At 49.0% G+C, this 19,245-nt stretch overlaps 1 protein-coding gene across 1 annotated transcript in view; it reads right to left on the bottom strand.

The window, feature by feature from the left end:
• Positions 1 to 4,908, bottom strand: part of MFSD2A (major facilitator superfamily domain containing 2A) — a 32,092-nt gene extending 27,184 nt beyond the window's left edge. The window contains exon 1 of the mRNA XM_044424968.1: positions 4,636 to 4,908. Coding sequence (XP_044280903.1) covers positions 4,636 to 4,725 — 90 coding nt within the window. The 5' untranslated portion in view covers positions 4,726 to 4,908. The remainder of the gene's footprint in view (positions 1 to 4,635) is intronic.
• Positions 4,909 to 19,245: the final 14,337 nt, after the last annotated feature.

A 19,245-nucleotide genomic window follows, 5' to 3' on the forward strand; every position in this document is an offset into this window, starting at 1 on the left:
TCTAAAGAGCAATCAGGGTTGATCTCCTCTAGGACTGACCGGTTTGATTGCCTTGCGGTCCAAGGGACTCGCAGGAGTCTCCTCCAGCACCACAATTCAAAGGCCTCAATCCTTTGGCGCTCAGCCTTCCTTACAGTTCAGCTTTCACAGCCATACATTGCAACTGGGAAAACCATAGCCTTGACTATACGCACTTTTGTTGGCAGGGTGATGTCTCTGCTTTTTAGTATGCTCTCAAGATTTGCCATAGCTTTCCTCCCCAGGAGCAAGCGTCTTTTAATTTGTTGGCTGCAGTCCCCATCTGCAGTGATCTTGGAGCCCAGGAAAATAAAATCTGTCCCTACCTCCATTTCTTCCCCATCTATTTGCCAGGAAGTGAGAGGACCGGATGCCATGATCTTTGTTTTCTTAATGTTGAGTTTCAAGCCAGCTTTTGCGCTCTCCTCCTTCACCCGCATCAAGAGGCTCTTTATTTCCTCTTCACTTTCTGCCATTAGAGTGGTATCATCTGCATATCTGAGGTTCTTGATATTTCTCCCAGCAATCTTAATTCCAACTGGTGATGCATCTAGCCCCACCTTTCTCATGATGTGCTCTGCATATAAGTTAAATAGGCAGGGCGACAGTATACAGCCTTGCCGAACTCCTTTCTCAATTTTGAACCAATCAGTGGTTCCGTGTCCAGTTCTCACTGTTGCTTCTTGACCTGCATATAAGGTTCTCAAGACACAAATAAGATGGTCTGGTACATACCACTACAAATGGTCAATGAACACTCTCACTGAGAGACAACGGATACTTGCCCAGAATGAGGGTGTGTCCTGTAGCAACCTTTCACTGCCAGAAGAGAGTAAAACTAATTAAGACCCAATCTTCCTGCTGACCAGCTGGAACGATGCCAATCTATTTGTTCTTTCATCTCTACTTGGGACAGAGTGAAGGAAAGCCAGAAGGAGAAAAGGCTAGAACAAGCATCAGATTCAAATATACAAGGCATCTGCTGGGTGTGAAAAGGCAAACCCAAAATGGTGGCTTCTGCAGAGGGACAAGAGGCAGTCCCATTGCAGGGCAGGTCACGGAGTGAGTGGACGACACAGTTATACTTGAGGGATTACAGCTAGGTAACCCAGTGGTCTTGAATTGCATCCTGAGAAGCCTTCATTTAAATATTCTAAATAATCCAAACCAGAACACTTTTTGTTGTGTGTGGCAAAGAAATTATTCACTCTTAACTCAGTAGTGCATCCTGACAAAGATGCAGGACAGGCTGGCCTCAAATGCCACTCCATCCAGTTTAAAACCCAGTTTGGAACCCAACTCATGACGGAAGAAGTCTGCAAGTACTCCTGATACACCCTTCACCCCCGCAGCTGTGCAGGAGATCGTCTGCTGAGAAAACACCGATTTTAAAAATGCTCTTCAAAAATTAAATATCACAAACCTCTCTTTGAAGCAGCCTGGTTCAAATTAAAACTTTAAAACCCAAGACTCCAGACTTGTAGGATCTAGGTTGGTTTTCTTAATTGAATGCCAAGGTCCTGCCAGGCAGAACCAAACTTGAAATGGTAGTTTAATGGCCAAGATTGACAAAAATGTGCACCATGACTCATGCACTAACAGATACATAAATCTACAAATCCTCTTTAGGACAATGTGTGCCTCTATGCAGACATCTATACTAATTCCAGAGAACAGGAATTTGTAACACAGTTCTTTTAACACAACACTCTAATGCAGGTCAGCAGAGACCTGGGCAAAACAATAAGCCAACATTCCTATTTTACAGAATGGGAAAACCAAGGCTGACAGAAAAACAATTAGCCAACCATGCCGGAAATTGTAATTTGCTTGCTCTATTTAAAACATTGGGAATCATAAACCCCTGGAGATCTCCTGGTAATTGGTGAAGATATCAATCTACATCCTTCCTGCCCCTGCTCCTGAGAAGACACAATCTCTTGGCAGTCTTCACAACAGCTCTGCAAAAGTAGGCCACTATTATTATTCTCAGTACTGCAAGCAGGCACAGAGGCTGTGATTTGCTACATAGCACATCTGTAGCAGAAGCAAGTTAACCAGATGTAGGAGGGGACAGCACTTGTGCACCTTTAACAGAAGCATGGAAGTGGGATTTCAGCAGATGTGGCTTTCTGGGCAAGCTCAGTCTGCTGACCTACACCACTATTAAAGGTGCAGGAGCCCATTCCTTTGGCAGAAGAAAAATTGATCAGGGAGAGGCTGCTGAGAAAAAAGACTTACAGTCCCAGTTTTCTACACTCCAGGTGGGGTCTTGGGCTGAACAAGCTCTCAAATCTCCTACCTGCTCTATCTAAAGCGAGGAGGAGAAAGGAATGGCGTACCATTTCTGTGGCCTGAAACCTGAACAATACAAAAGACCAACAGGTAATGAGGAGGAGGAGGCATGTCAAGGACGAACACAGATAAACAGACAACTGCTGTTGGAAGGTGAGGGGGAAGGCAAGCAACTGCTCCAGCTGTTGGGAGCATCAGCTGAAGAATTCCGGAGCATACAGCTGCCAAGTCAGCAGCACAGCTGCATCCACCCACAGAGAGAACAACTGGGGCAGCTCCTCCAGCGATGCTAGAAGGGAGGGGTGCAAAAGGGCCCACAGGCCGCTACAGCAGTGGCATGACGCCCCATGGAAGAGCAAGTTACTCTCACCCCATCCAGCTCAGCAGAGGGGCTCTGGCAACTTCCATCCCCAGCCTTTTGAGGTTCAGGAAGGAGAAAAGCTGATTTCAGGAGGCCCCAACCCACCCACTGGGCAGAGGCTCCACTGGGCAGCCCTGGGGCAAGAGGTCTCCCAGATTCAGCATTCTGCTGTTTCTATAGTTAGGACCCCAAGCGTATGGAATGGGCTTCCATGGGAGATGGTTCAGGCGCCACTGGTGCGGGTGTTCAAGGACAGGCTGGACGTGCACATGGTGGGCATGTCATGAGCGGAGCTGGCTGGAGCCGGGGTCAGACTGGATGACCAGGGAGACCCCTTCTGACTCACTGTTTCTATGTTTCTGTGTTGTGTTGCAAAGAGACCACAGCTTTGACCTCTTCAGCGGGGCTGTACAGAATCTGAAAAGCTTCTCCTGAGCAGAGGGGGAGGCATCACTGCCCACCCTTGTTTCAGGCCCCGTGCAGCACCTCTCGCCCCTTCTGCTCACTATTCCCCACTGCAGCTGCTTGCGGCCAAGGAGCTGGCAATGCAGGCAAAGGCAGAAATCCCACACCGCTTGCCCGGTCGGTGGGAAGCCGTTCAGCGATCGGATTGCAAGTACGATGCGGCCTGCCTTACCGTGCACCACCGCCCGCCGCTCATGCATGTGCAGATGCACCCACGGGCCTTACAGCCTCACCCGCCCACCGCCCCAGTCGCAGCGGCGATGGCCCCGCTCCAGAAGTCTGCAAAGCTGTTCAGGCCAAGGCTTATCAGCGTGGAAATCCGCCTCGGCTATCTCACTTTGCAGCCTACAGCACGCTTAGGGCACCTCATTATTTACAGTCCTGATTTCGTGCATTCTCACCCGTTCCCCTGGGGGGGTTACACTTTCGGCCCCGCCCGCCCGCCCGCTCGCAGACCTCAGGACCAAGTCTTAGAACGAGTCCTTGAAGCGCCACCAAGTCCTGCCCTAAAGACCAACGCCACTAGCACCGTCAGGAACACGTTCACATTCCTCGCCTACTTCTCCAAGCGGGACTGAAACTACTTTGCAGCCCCCCCGGGATGCCGCGTTCCCCTCATGTCGGGCGGGGAGAAGCCCCCACCCCGCCGCACCTCTGAGCGAAGCGAGAGACCCCCGGGCGTTTGCAGCCTGCAGAACTTTTCCTGCTGTGCCGGCCTTTTTATGGAAACGCACGTACGAGGCTGCATACGTGCCTCGTATGAATGAACTTGAACGCGCGGGGGCCACGGGACGGGGACAGGGGAGGGCTCCCCTTTGCCTTTTCTTCCAGAGCTCGCCCCGAAAGGCAGCCAGAGAACTCCGAGGCAAGAGGCCGTGCGGGAGCTGAAGCGGGGCCCACCCCGAGCACCCCACTCCGCGTCCCACCCCGTTCCTTCCCGCAGCGCTGACACGTAGGACACATGCCCGCACGCACCGCCCGCCCCAGCGAGGGCTAACCTTGGCCAAGCGGCTCGGATCCGCCAGGGCCCGCAGAAGGGCGTCCATCCAGCCGAGCCCGCTCCCACTTCGGGGGAAGACCTTGTAGGTCCGCACAGGACCCGCTTCCTCCCCCGCCCCGGCCGAGACGGGATTCGAATCCGCTGCCGCCTCTTCCATGCCACGGTCCGTATTCGAGGGCCGCGGAAGGAGCGCAACCGGCACTCCCACCTCCAACTCTTTGTCCCGGGACCTTACCCCGCAACAAAAGCTCCTCTATACCAGATCTGCCCCCGCTTACTGAAATACGAAAAGCAGACCCAAACCTCTCCATCTATTTCCCCCTCGCCGCCCACAACTCTGCAACCCGTGGAGACCTCCCTGCTCCTCCTCGGAAGTAAACTCCAGTGGACCCGAAGGGAGTCTCTTCCGCGTCCCTGAGGCATGCGAAACGCAGCTTTAAATCCCCCGGGAACAGTTTGCCCTTCCCACCCATCTCCCTACAGTTCAAGAATTTACCTTGGGACGAATCAATTCCTCTGGTTTTAAGATGCTTTGCTGCAAAAGTCCCGCGGTTGACAAGCTTTCTGCTCCTTCTCCTTTGGCCATTGGCAAGAAATTCAAGCGAAGCGCCCAACAAGCCCTGCGAGCACCCGATCTCCGGGCTTATTCCTCCCACCCGCGGGACGCTCTAGCGCTGCTTGTTAGTTTTGCTCGTCCCTCGCCCCGCACCACTTTCCCCTTTCACTGCTCGGGCCAGGCGGTTCGCAGCGCTTTCCCTCCCCAAAGCGGAGCAGGCACTGGAGGGGAATGAATGGGGCAGCGCATGAATGGCGCGCTGCTCTTAAGGCGGCTTGAATTTCATTCGCACGCTCCCCGCCGAGGCGAGGCCCCGCCCGCCCCCGCGCGCCGACGCCCCCCGAGCGGCAGCGGCGACGCCAATCAGCGCCCGCGCTCCAGCAAACACCCCCCCCGGGCCGCGCCGGCGGCCGCGCCCTGCCCCAGCCGGGCTCACAAAGGCTGGCCCTAATTTTAGCGGCTCCACCTGCCGCGCCTTCCACGTTGATTCCCGCGCCTGCCCGAGCGAGCCATCGGAGGCGTGCTTAGGCCGGTTTAATCCCCCTGCGCCCCTCCTGCTCCGTGCAGGCGCTGCTTCCCGCGAGAGTCGGAAGCGGAGCGACTTCGTTTTCCTCTTCCCCAAAAGTCTGCATGCAGAATCCCAGGCCCAGGGGGCTGGGAGGGGGCATGTGTCCCTCCGGGAGTCCCGGACAGATCCGCTGGGGCGCCCCGTATGGGCAGACCCTTTCCCTTCGTGTCGCCTTATTTCTCGCCACAGCAGAGCTGTCGGTGGCCTTCCACTTTTGCACAATTCCCCACCGTTGGGAAAGGTGGATGCGCCTGTTTCGTGGTTACTGGCCTGAGAATTTTAAGCAAAAACATGCTGGTATTTTCGCCTGCTTGGAGCCACCGTTTTTGCTGTCCACTCAGTGGAATGCGCGCCCCCAGCTTCCTTGAAATGGGATTCCGCCCTCCGGCTGGAAGGGGTTCTCCTGTCCCCATTAGGTGGAAGCCCCAGCGCCCTCCAGAGGCAGAGCTGCGGCAAAGGGTTGGAGGACGGAGCTAAGCGTGTCCCTGTGTGAACGGAATGCTGATAAAGAGAGTCAGCAAAGAGTGGCCCCACAAAATTACGGAGCTGGCTGGTCTTCTGTAGTTGCCGACCAGCGTTTGGTCGCACTTCTGCTCTAGTCTGCACCTATTGTATGACAAGCTGCCCATGTGTGCGAACCTGAGCGACTGCATTCTTCCTTCTGCCAGCCACGGCATCCTGCAGGTAGGGCGGTGAGTGGCTTCAGGCCCTGTGGGCTGCCCATGCGCCTCTTGTGGTCACATTCCTGAAAACCACAATTGGCTGCGGCTTCCTCGTGTGCTCTCCTGCCTGCACGCCTTCATTTTAAAATCTGGTTATCTAAGGCGCCTGGCTTTTCCATGAGGCATTTAGCATGTGCCCGTCAGTCATGAATCATGGGTGCTTTTGAATTCTTTAGATGACATTGTGATATTTTGCTTCTGTATCTAAAACACTTTCAACAAGTTTTTAAGAGCAGTGGAAATGGAGTGCTGCTGCTGCTGCTTCATTTATATACCACACCACAGCTGAAGTTCTCTGGGCTGGTTAGCATTAAGGTTGATAGCGAAAGAGAAGACCTGCATTCACTTGGGTGTTTGCACTGTTCTACTAGAGCACATCGCCACCTAGAGGTTATGAAGCAGAACAGCAGGGAAGGAAATGCTCTTGTCTCAGATCTCAATTTTGCAACAAAACATTAGCCGGTTAACAGTCTCTTGTAGGAAACCTCTGAGTGTCTCTGAGTATATTAATGACCTTAAGGCCATGTTCCTTTTACAGCTGATGAAACAAAGTGAATCCAAGCACTCAAGGACCAAAGGTCTCTTTGCCTCCCAGTTACCAACACATTTGCACACCCTCAGTTTTCCACCCGTGTGGAAATGGCAAATTAATCAACACACGTGCAGCATGATATATGATGCAGTAGGACAAACAGGATGAACATCGATAGTGCATTCAGCAAATACATTGTAAAATCATATAAAATCAAAATTTTAAATTTTATGCATTTAAAAATGTGTAAGATTAAAAATCATTTAGATTTCTGTATTTAGTCATTAAGCTGCAAAATATTTCAGTACAAAACACCAGTTTCCATATTTTACACTGAAACATCTAATTTTTTTAAAAAAAGTTAATTTTTTAAAAATAAATAATCCACATAGTTTATAGACTGGATGCTGTATTGGTGGTCATTTATTTGTGTTGGGAGTAAATCCATTTGTCCATTCAAATACATCACATTAATTTAAAATATTTCTTTAGGCAACAATCCGATGGCCTTGTGATGATAATTCAGGGATGGGGGGCATAGGATTATTTGGTAGCTCCACCCTGGCCCCTTTGCAGCCACCATGGGTCACAACGGGGGCTTAGAGGCCGAAAAGGCATGTGCCTAGGAGAGGAGTCTGGGGCAAGCCGCTGATGCAGGTGGCCGTCTGTGTCCAGGCCCCCCCCCCCTCCGCCCAGTGCTTTATCTAAATGGCTGCCTAAATAATGGGCAGCGGGAAGTGTGGCAGCGGCAGCACAGACTGGAGGGGTGGCGACATTGGCTTGCACCCTCCATTTGTGACCCACTGAGGACCAGCGTTAGGGGATGGGCCCCTAGAACGGGATTCCTGAACCTCTGGGGGGCCCTCTGCTGCACCCCACTGCTGTTCATGTACCTCGCCGAAATAAAGGTACAGGCGACCGGCTCTCTGCCCCAACTGACTTGTCATGATGTAAATTAGAACATGTAAATTTGTCCATTTCTTTTGTCTGATAGGCCTGGCCCCTTCCAGAGCGATAAACATCAATAGTGATATCAGATGTGCTGAAAGGAGGCCCAGTGGAAGGTCTGTTACAGGAGAAAGACCGTGTTCCACCTTTTCCATACTTGGCGCCTCCCCTGCTAAGAACTCTGCATCAAAATCCTAACTCTCTGCCTTGACCATGAAATAAAACGTGTTCCAGAGACGTCTTTCCAGGTACGTTTCAGGAATCCGGAGCATAAATCAAAGATGCATCCAAAGGTGGATGGAGATTTCAGTTGGGATGTGCATTCAGTTGCATCCCCATCGCTATCCAGGTTGATGGAAATGTGCATCCACATCTGCATATGCATTTGTTGGAGGGGGAAGTGAGTAGACTAAAACCCGGATCTCCCAGTTCCTGGACCGATGCTCTGGAGTCCACACCAACGAAAGAATTCTGATGGCCTGGGCAAAAGGTAGCATCAGAACTCCCTTTTTCCTCTCGAGCGTGCATGACAGCTGGATATGGACACAGGAGTTGACTTGAGTCTCTGGGCTTCCATCCTGTGGGGCTTGGCAATCACATTCCAAGCTCGTGCCACCTGTTTGGGCTTAGAGGGCAAGTTATTTCTAGGGTCTGGTAACTCTGCCTCCTCTGCAGCGGCTGAGTTTCATCGGATGTCACCCAGCACCAAAGTTCTCCTTCTCTGCAGTTGTTCCATCTGCTGGCCAGTCTCCGTCATGGATCTAAATGTTTCTCCTGGAAAAAAAGAAGTTTCTGCCAGGAGGAAAAGGCTGTCTCTCTCAGAAGGTTTTTGGTGCAGGAAGCTATATGCTCACTGCGGAGGCACAGAGCGGATGGGAAAGGAAGGGTGGGCATGTGAGTAGAACCGACTTCCTCTGTCCAGGCAGTGGAATCTTCCTGTCATACTTCCTCATCATTTGATGTTGACTGCTGATGTCACTCCATGGGATTTCCATAAATGGTGGTTGCTTATAGTAATGCAGGAAAGGATGGTACAAATCTCCCTTCCCCTGTAGATACGAGAAAATCTTTTCCCCTTGCAGGCTGCTCGGTTTTTTACTTTCTCATTATCTCCATTCGTGATAGTGTCTAAGAGGTAGGGTCGAGGGAGAGAATGTTCCAGGATCAAGACGGCAGGCCTAGATCCCCGGCAAGGAAGGGCAGGGAAGCAGGCCAGCAGGGCCGTGGCGAGGAGAGGCATGGCCAGGCACCAGCTGAAGGCCCACGTCCCAGCAGTGGCTCCTGGCACCCTCTGCAACCCGGTTCCTCCTCCACTGCACCTTCACGCTCTGCCTTACCCTCTGGCTCAGACCGTGGGGATGGGGGAGGCCTGGGAGACACCAAGGTGGACGTCTTCCCCAGGCAAGATGCACTGGCTAGCGAGGAGGAGGAGGGGGAAGAACAGCTGCGGACATTGGCGAAAGCCAACTCATGGAGGAGGGGGCCCATCCGGGGCGTCTTGTCCAAGGCTCTGCCAGACCTACTTGAATAACGGATCATCTCTGTTCCCACTCCTGGATTTTACAGCCCCGTTTTTATTCTGCAGCTGATTGGGCTGTTCGATCTTAATTGTTCTGCTTTCAATATTCGGGAATGAATGACCTGGTGTAGGTACTACAACTACACAATAATGGATAATAATCCACACACAAGAGCAGCAGACTCCAAGAAATCTGCAAGATGCAGAATACAGGGTGTGTGTGTGTGTCGCGGGGAATCCTGCAAAAAAACATTCCCATCAGAACTGAGACCGCACAATGGCAAGACGTTTGGGGAACGGAGGCAAAAAACCAGATGGGATGGGATTGCAGAGCAAAAGACGTCTTTGCAACATACACCGTTCTGCCGCAGATCTTCCTTACTGTATTCCCTTTCATTTGGTTTGTATGTCATTTTCTCAAGCTTTTTTTATCTTTAACAGTGTAATAGTTGAAAATAAACACATGAATGAATAAAGCAACTTAAGGCCAGAAATACACATGATGGACATTTCTGTATTTCCCCCTCAGGGCGTTTTGCTTTGTTGTTGTTGTTAATAAAGAGCAACCAAAGAGTGGGATGGAGATGAAATCGGGACCAGATGATCAGGGTGAGTCAGGGTGAGTTTGGGAGGCACAGACTTGCTTAACACGTCCCCCTGCTGCCTTTGCCTGCACAAAATGATTCACAGCCAGCTAGTCAGTGAGGGTATTCAAAGATAGGCTAGACGTGCCCATGGTGGGCATGTCGTGAGCAAAGCTGGCTGGAGCCAGGGGTCAGACTAGATGGCCCGGGAGACCCCTTACGACTCGCTCTGTTTCTTTGTTTCTATGTTTTCCCACCCCAAGGGAAATGGTTGAGGAACCTCATGAGTAGGTTTGCCATTACTGGTGAAGGTCGCAAGAATGTCACCCACAGAGCAGTTTGGGAGCCTTGCGGGGCCAGGGTAGGGTCCAATTAACTTGGCAAAATGAAGAAATAAGTAATTTGCAGACAAGACAAAACTGGGTGGAATAGCTAACACTCTGGAAGACAACAACAACAACAACAACAAAAAAGATTCAGGGTGACCTAAACCCTCTAGAACACTGGGTGGAAAGCAGCAGAGTGAAATTCAACAAGGAGAAATTCTGTGTTCTTTGTCTAAGGGAAAAGAAAACAACATGCAAGTTCAAGAACAAGGAAAAAGAAAAAGACCTTGGAGTTCATACAGTCATAAAATAGGAGAGATGGAAGGGGCCACAAAGGTCATTGCATCCAACCCGCTGCTGTTTCAGGTCACCAATGCACACCATCCCACTCAGGTGGCTGCCCAGGTTCTTTTTGAATGTCTCCAGTGTGGGAGTGCCCACCACCTCTCCAGGCAGCTGGTTCCACTGTTGTATCGCTCTGACAGTGAGGAAACTTTTCCTGATATCTAGCCTGAATCTGGGTTGTCACAATCTGAATTGATTATATCCTGCACTGTGGTATCAGTGAGAAGAGATCTTGACCTTCCTCTTTGGGACAATCTTTGAGGCACTTATAGAGGGATATCATGTCCTCCCTCAGTCTTCTCTCCTCAAGCTGAACATGCCAGGTTCTCCCAGTTGCACCTCATCTGGCAGTGCTTCCAAATCCTGGATCATTTTTGTTGCCCTCCTCTGCACCCTTTCCAATTTTTTGCATTGTTCTGAAATCTTGGTGCCCAGAACTGGACACAGTATTCCAGATGAGGAGTATAGGGGAACTACTACCCCTTGTGATTTGGAAGTAATACTTCTATTAATTCACCCCAAAAGAGTATTTGCCCTTTTTGGCAGCTGCATCACATTGCTGGCTCATATTTATGCTGTTGTCCACAATTATTCTGAGGTCGATTTCTTTTACAGTTCCATTGAGCCAAGTATTCTCCATCTTGTATCAATGCAATTGGTTTCTTGTTCCTCGGTGGAGGACTTGGCACTTGTCCCTATTGAATCTCAGTCTGTTACTTTCAGCCCAGCTTCCAAGTTTAGCAGGATCACCCTGGATCTTCATTCTGTTTTCTGGGATGTTCGCTATTCCACCCAATTTACTACTGTCTGCAAATCTGATTTTCTTTCCTTGTACTTCCTCATCTAAATCTTTAATAAAGATGTTGAAGAGCTCTGGGCCCAGGACTGACCCTTGTGGCACCATACTAGTTATTGTTGTTGTGGACGACAAGCTAAACACAAGCCAGCAATGCAATGCAGCTGCAAAAAGGACAAGTGCTATTTTGGAATGCGTTAATAGAAGCATCAGTTGCAGGGCAAGAGATGTACTAGTTTCCCCTATACGCCTCACTACTCAGACCTCACCTGGAATACTGTGTTCAGTTCTGGGCACCCAGGTTTTAAAAAGCTGCAGAGAAACTAGAAAGGGTTTAGAGGAGGGCAATGAAGATGATCCAAGGTCTGGAAAATAAGCCCTATATGTTGAAAGAACAGGGCCTTTTTAGTCTCAAGAACAGAAGACTACGAAGGGATATGATAGCACTTTACAGTTACCACAAAGGCTGTCACAAAGAGGAAGGAAAAGACATCACTCATCCCTGAATGTAGGACACGGAATAATCAATTCAAGTTGCAACAGCCCAGATTCAGGCTGGACATCAGGAAAGGCTTCCTCACGGTCAGAGCAATGCAGCAGTGGAACCAGCTGCCTAGAGAGGTGGTGGGCTCTCCCACACTGGAGACCTTCAGAGCAAAATTGGACAGTCAGTGGGATGATTATGGAATTATGCCCCAATTATGGAATACGCTCCCCAGAGAGGTTCGCCTGGCATGAATGCTTCTTCCTTTTCAGCTGCAGGCGAAAACCTTTTTATTCTCCTATTATTTTAATGTCTAATTGGTTTTAATGTGTTTTATACTGTATGCTGTACTATTTTAATTTCTATTTTACTTATTGTTTGTTGTAAACTGTCCTGAGACGCTAGTGTAGGGATGGCTTATAAAAGCTTTAAATAAATAAATAAATAACATGATGGGACTTGGCATCCAGCAACAGCAGGGGGTTGGACGCAATGGTCTTTGTGGCTCCTTCCGCCCCTCCTGTTCCATGAATCCTTGAATGGCAGTGGGACTTGTCTCCCTAGGAGCATCACGGCGCTTTGTCCTGTTGCCTCTCCCTCGGTGGTGAGGCTGGTGAACTCTGGCTGAGTTCTCTGACTGCGATTTTAGAAAAAGCCAGCACTGGGCCATCTTCCCCTGTATGGAGAAAGGAAGGACGGACGAACAATGCAGGCCATGTGGCGACATCCCTCGCGATCCGCAGGCATTCCTGGGATGACAGCATTCTTCTCAAGTGTTTGTGAAAGCTCAGCTTAGAAGGACAACGGGGACTGGAAATTCTTCTGCTACGCCGCAACGCAACGAGATCCGCAAAAGTGACACCACGCTTCTGTTCGCAGACTAAGTCACAAGAGCTGTTGCATGGCTTGCCTTCGCTTGGTGCAGGTGAAGGGCTTGGGCCGCTGCTGATGGCTCACTCGCCAGCAAGGTCCCACGGGCAGGAGCCAGGTGGAGCGGGAGTTGCACGCCCGCCCTTGCACGCTGGCTCTCTGCCTGTCCAGGTGAGCTGGTGGGGACCATGATGGGAAAGCGGGCGGTGGAGCCAGGGCAGCTGGTGAAATGAAAATGGTGGCGCGCTGCTGGAGGGACGCCATTCAGAACATCTCGCGCAAGGGCTCTCAAGACATGGAACCAGCTCTGGATAAGCCTGACTTGATTTCTTCCGTCGGAGTCATGAAACCGGAAGAAAATCAACCAGATGGCTCTTCAGCCATCGATGAAATAGAAGCCAAAAGAAAGTATCATCGATTTATTTATTTTCTATACCTGTTGTATATTTTGCAAGAAAAACTCAAGACGTTATGTGAAGAGTTGAAAACATCAGAACAATGAAAAACCCAAACAACCAGTATTTGCATTAAAATACAATAATTGAAATATATATTAGCTAATAATTTTAAAAACTAGGTAAATAAAAAGATTTTGGCTTGGCACTGGAATGAATAAAGCACTAGTACCAGGCAAAGCGCTTTATGTGACTGTAAAACTGTTAGATGGGTCCCCAGTCTAAATCCATAGCAATAAATACATATGAAATGTACGGTTATAGTAATTGTATCAACAAATGTGCCTATTTGAAGGTGGTATTGCGCTGTCACCTGTTCAAACAGGGAAAATGTTGTCAAGTCTAGTGCATTATAGGGAGTGAACATTTATCATTGCTGTGTTGTAACATTGAGAGGATGCAGGAAATTTATTTAAGTCAAATGTTTACTCATTTCCAGGATGTTCAATATTTAGTTTAAAAGCATGCAGAAAATACCCTTTTTAAAAAAAATAAAGGCTGTTCCAGTATAAAATCTAACAGTACAAAATCTAACCTCCTGCCCAGAAGAAGCAAGTTAGTGGGCATAGCCAAGTCACATTAAAAGGCACATTAGCTGCATGGTGTCACCAGCATTTAGCAGATTGAAACTATCCATTCTAAAAAGATTTGCAGGGTCCAATGGACCCAAACCAAAAAGACTTTGGCCAAAGACCATAGAATAATAGAATAGTAGAGTCAGAAGGGGCCATGAAGGCCATTGGGCCCCGCCCCTTGCTGTTGCCGGACACAAGTTCACACCATCCCACTCAGAGGGCTGTCCAGTTTCTTTTTGAATGACTGTAGTGTGGGAGAGTCGACAGCCTCTCCAGGCAACTGGCTTCACTGTCATATTGCTCTGACAGTGAGGAAACTTTTCCTGCTGTCTAGCCAGAACATGGGTTGTTGCAACTTGATTTAATTATTCTGTGTCTTACACTCTGGTATCAATCAGAAGAGATCTTGACCTTACCCTTTGTGACAGCCTTTGAGGTACTTATAGAGGTATATCATGTCCGTATTGCATTGTTGCCTTATATTTAGCCTATTGTCCACAAATACTCCAAGGTCAGTTCTGTTGGGCCACGTGTTCCCCATCTTGTATCAATGCGCATAGTTTCTTTTTCCTACGTGGAGGACTTGGCAATTGTCCCTATTCAATCTCAGTCTGTTGCTTTCAGTCAGCAATGTTTATTTATTGTTTTATACAGTGCTATTGTGTTAATTGTTATTGGATGTTATTAGATGCTTTTTTAGATTGTTTTCTTAAATTGTTGTAAGCCGTCCTGAGATATTTATATAAAGGACGGCATACAAAAGCTTTTAATAAATAATAAATAAATAAGATCACCCTGGATCTTCATTTTGTCTTCTAGGGTATTTGGTATTCCACCCAGTGTACTACCATCTGCAAATCTGATTTTCTTTGCTTGTAATTCCCCATCTAAATCATTAATAAAGATGTTGAAGAGCACTGGCCCCAGGACTGACCCTTGTGGCACCATACTAGTTAATTCCACCCAGTTTGAGAAGGTGCCACTGATAAACATTCCTTGATCTAGGAAGGAGCCAGGAGGAGCCAATTTTGTATCCACCTAATAGGTTTTCTACCTAGTCCACTTTCTGCTAATTTGGTTACTCAGAATGCTGTGGGGCACGAAGCTGAAAGCTTGGCTAGGTAGTTTATGTCTAGGCAGATTCTGAGTAGATCGTCCCCAGTGTCCCCTCTCTCCATTTGGGAGGTTACTGAGGCGAACATGAGATTCAATTAGTCTGACAGGATTTATTTTTGATAATTGCATGTTGGCTTCTGTTTATCACTGCATTTCCTTCAAGATGCTTGCAGACTGATTTTTTAATACTTTTCTCCTGAATTTTCCCAGGGATTGATGTCAGACTAACCTGTCTGGAGTTCCCAGGTTCATCATTTTCCCCTTTTTGAGGACAGAGACAACATTAGCCCTTCTCCCGGCGTCTGGCATCCAGAGATCTGCAACGTATTGGACGGGGTAAAAATACCCAAATAAATAAAAAAAATAAAAATCTGGCGCATTCCCTGTTTCCCAAGATTTATCCAAGGTAACAGCCAGTGTTTTTTGAGAGTTCCTCCGCTAGCTCTTTTATGACTAAGGGATGGAGTTCGTTGGGTCCTGGAAATTTGAATGTGTTTATTCCATCCAGATATCCCTTGACCACTTGTCTGCCAGTCTTGGGCTGCCAGCTCTCACTTTCGACTTGTACGTCCTCTTGGATGTAGATGTTCTTGTGGGAGAAGCCTGAGGCCAGGTAGGAACTGAGTGCTTCCGCCTGTACACCCAGCGAAACATAATCAGCAAAGAACAAGCCTCTGAGCATGCACAGAGCACTTTGCTGAACCCTCACTAGAAGCTACCTCTGAGAACCCTCCTTCTGAGTATCTCCGGGAAGGCCCCTCTGGGGGTGGGCTGGCCTCTTAGCTGTCAAACAAGTGGTTCCCGGTATTCATGCTTCTGGGTTCTTATGGTCTCATATCGTGCCAGCCCCCCTGCTGTCAAACATCGCTCTGCCCTTTGTCCCCGTGCCTGGCCCAGGTGCCGTTCTACAGGAGAGTGGCCACCTGTTTTGGAGGGCAGGTGGGGCTGGCGCATAGCTGCTGGCTGTAATCTAAGCTCTGTGTGTGTGTGTGTGTGCGCGTGTGCGCATGGGTATGCGGACTGAGATAGCAGCTGTCTCCTGCCTTAAGCAGCCACGAAGTTCCAACCTCTGCCCTGCTCAGGCCATCTACAGGCAGTCCAAAGGTTCTGGCATCTTAAGCTTCCAGCAGAGGGGGGAACGAAACGCACGGCCTCCCCGGCCCTCCATCTCTTCCTGCATTGGGCAAGAGAGCAGCAGCGTCCACTAGGACAAGCAAGAAGTTAGTCGTCTTGGGCTGCAGCGAAAAAAATTCACACTCATGTCAGCTACAGGAGCAGTGGCTGGTAGATTAGTGCAAGTTTGGCAGAGGAGAATCAATGCATCGATCTATCCAACCACTGTTTGGACGTGGGGTTGGCTTGTTTGCAGATCACAACCACGGGACAATAATGAAAAATGAGAGAGGTATGAGGCAACCAAAGCTGAGTGAAGAGAGGGTCAAGAAATGTTTGTAGTTGCTAGTTGCCAAGTCGTGTCCGACCCATCGCGACCCCATGGACAACATTCCTCCAGGCCTTCCTGTCCTCCACCATCCCCTGGAGTCCACCTAAGTTCACACCGACTGCTTCAGTGACTCCATCCAGCCACCTCATCCTCCGCCATCCCCTTCTTCTTTTGCCATCTATTGTTCCCAGCATCAGGCTCTTCTCCAGGGAGTCCTTCCTTCTCATTAGGTGGCCAAAGTATTTCAGTTTCATCTTAGGCAACTGGCCTTCTAAAGAGCAGTCAGGGTTGATCTCCTCTAGGACTGACCGGTTTGATCGCCTTGCGGCCCAAGGGACTCGCAGGAGTCTCCTCCAGCACCACAATTCAAAGGCTTCAATTCTTCTGCGCTCAGCCTTCCTTATGGTCCAACTCTCACAGCCATGCATTGCAACTGGGAAAACCATAGCCTTGACTATATGCACTTTTGTTGGCAGGGTGATGTCTACTTTTTAGTATGCTGTCTAGATTTGCCATAGCTTTCCTCCCAAGGAGCAAGCATCTTTTAATTTCTTGGCTGCAGTCTCCGTCTGCGGTGATCTTGGAGCCCCGGAAAATAACTCACAGGCAAAGGGCATAAGAATCAATGCATCAATCTATCCAACCAGTGTTTAGATTTGGGGTTGGCTTGTTTGCATATCGCAACAACAATTAAAGGATTTTCCCCAGTGTGAGGAAAAAATGAGAGGTATGAGGCAACCAAAGATGAGTGAAGAGAGGGCCAAGAAATGGTTGCTCACAGGCAAAGGGCAGAAGCGGAATGGGAAGGCTGAACGTTGGCCACGAGGGACATGTTGGCATGCACAGTTGAACTGCCATTTCCAATCATTCCGAATACTTGAGAAGAAATCGAAGAAGGGCAATGGAGCCCAGTTGGCCAGCGCAGTCCTGCTTTGCTAGCACACCATCCCAGATTTGTGAGTGCATGTCCGGGAGACACCCCCTCACACGCTATGGCCAAACGGGGACTCCCAAAAGAGGTTGCAAATTAAGATGGGCAACCCTTTTCCAAACCAAAGGGGTTTCCAGAAGAGTCAGGCATTCTCGCTCTCAGCAGCAAATTTCAGGAACTAGTTAAGGACATACCCCAAAGCTTTCCCAATAGTGGGGAAAAGGCACGCTTGAGCTTTGGGTTGCAGGAGCTGTGCTTCCTATTGCCTGGCGAGGGCCCTGCTCCCCCATCCCTGCCTCTGGCACATCGGCATCCACCTTCGCTGTGTGGACGCCTTTTTGCTGGATCTTGAAAGGTCCCAGCTAGGACCACCCAGATTGCTTCGTTGCATTCATACGTGGAGAGGCCTGAGAACAGGCTCCATCCAGCCCAGTCCAGCTCATTGTGGCCTCAGAGCCCTGCGAAAGAGTGGCAGGGAGGGCCATCAAGATGGCAGGCAGCTGACCACGTAGCTCAGAAACATCCATCCTCTCTGCCCAGCGGTTGGGAAGGTATTCAGCATTGCTCTAGCGCTATGTGGACGAGAAAGAAGAGCATTACACAACTTTAGAAGATGCCATGTACCCGAAGTAGCGAAGCCAATTAAAGGATTAATATGTCTTAATATGTCTTACAGATGATTCATCTGCTGGTTGTAAAAGAAGTGAGCAAGTGATGCAACTCTCACAAATGGCGCAGCAGCTTGAGGGAACGAAATACTACAAAGCCTGTTGTAATCACGGCAGCCGAAACATTTTCCATGAGAGAAAGTCTTGCAAAACTTAGGTGGGCCACGTCACTGGTGGGACATGAACATGGAGAGAGGAGATCCGGGGAAGGGGAATGCCTGTGGGGATGAGGCAAGAGGCAAAGGGGCAGAGCCAACTTGCCAAAATGGTCTGTACCTTAAAGCCCATCCAGACGGACCCACCGGTAAGAGAGGCATTTTCGACTGGGGAAGGAACTGCACAGAAGCCAGCATGCTGCCAAACACTTTGCGGAAAGAGGATGGCCCTCTGGAAGGGCCAGATTTGCTCGGCAGGCTTGAGGTTGCCTGCTCCGGATTCGTGCGTTTCTTGATCACAGAGGTGGGCTTGCATTTTGCAGCAAGTAAAATGTCTAAGCAGTTTCCAGAGGCCATTCCATGTACAGCAGTGGCCCTGCATCATTAGGGTCAGCACATCTGTGTAATCTGTCATTCATACTGAAGTTTGGGGGATGACTACATTTTTCTGGGAGAATGCTCATGATGAAGACCCCTGGATGATCTGCCTGAGAGAAGATGACTTTGGCAGCAGGCCAATTATTTCAAAATGGCTTCCGTGAGATATCCAGAGAACTCATCTTCTCAGGCATAGGCTGTTCCCTGGAGTCAGTCCATACCTGCATTTTATAATGTACAGCTTTCTGTGTTCTTCTTATGTTTAATTATAACAGATTAATGCCCAAGGCCTGCCTCCCACAACCTAATTTTCCCCCCCTCTGCGCTAAGACTACGCTCTTTGCCAATGCATTTACCAACTCTAAGTAACAGCAGGAACGCGCAGAATTGCCAGCTCTGTTTTAGTTAGGCCAAGCAGTATGGACTGATTTTAGTTGTTTAGCTGTAAAAACAATCAGGTTTTAAATATCTGGTGTCATTTGAATTTTTAATTTTAATTGAATTTTTAAATTTGCTTATATTTTTGTACTTTTTGCATGTACTCACTGTTGTTCACTGCCCAAAGAGCTTCTGCAATTGGGTGGTATAAAAACTAACTGAAGAATTGCATAGCACTTTGATTTTCTGAAACTTTAATATTCATTTGTGACAGATTCCACTGAATTAAGACTGTTCCAGGGAGAAATGTCACCACTGCTTGGATTTCCCTGATAAAGAACAAAAGGAATTGGTGTGTCCTCCTTCCCATTTTATTTTACTTTATTGGGTTTTATATCCCATTTATTAGCCCAGGGCTCTCAGAGCGGCTATACAATTAAACCCTAGTAAAAGAGTGTAATAATAGCGACCGATCCATTGAAAACAATAATCACCACAGCCAGTTTAGAAGCATTAGCGCCAGAAGAGCAGAAGCATTCTGTCGTGGGAAATGGCCGCTGCGGGCTACAGCTTCTGTCCACATTAAGTGTGGAGGCAGCCAAGACTCCTGCTTCCCTTTGCTGCTGCAGCGACCACATTCTTTGTGGCGCGGTGGTTGGCGGGGCAGTTTTGGGAGAGTCCTTTTCTGGAACTGCGCAGTTCTGGAAGTCTGAAGGCTGACAGCTGTGCTTTTAATCCTGTGTCATGCGCTTGCCC

Source organism: Varanus komodoensis, unplaced genomic scaffold (genome assembly GCF_004798865.1).
Source record: "Varanus komodoensis strain SLA01 unplaced genomic scaffold, ASM479886v1 scaffold15, whole genome shotgun sequence".
NCBI lineage: Eukaryota > Metazoa > Chordata > Lepidosauria > Squamata > Varanidae > Varanus > Varanus komodoensis.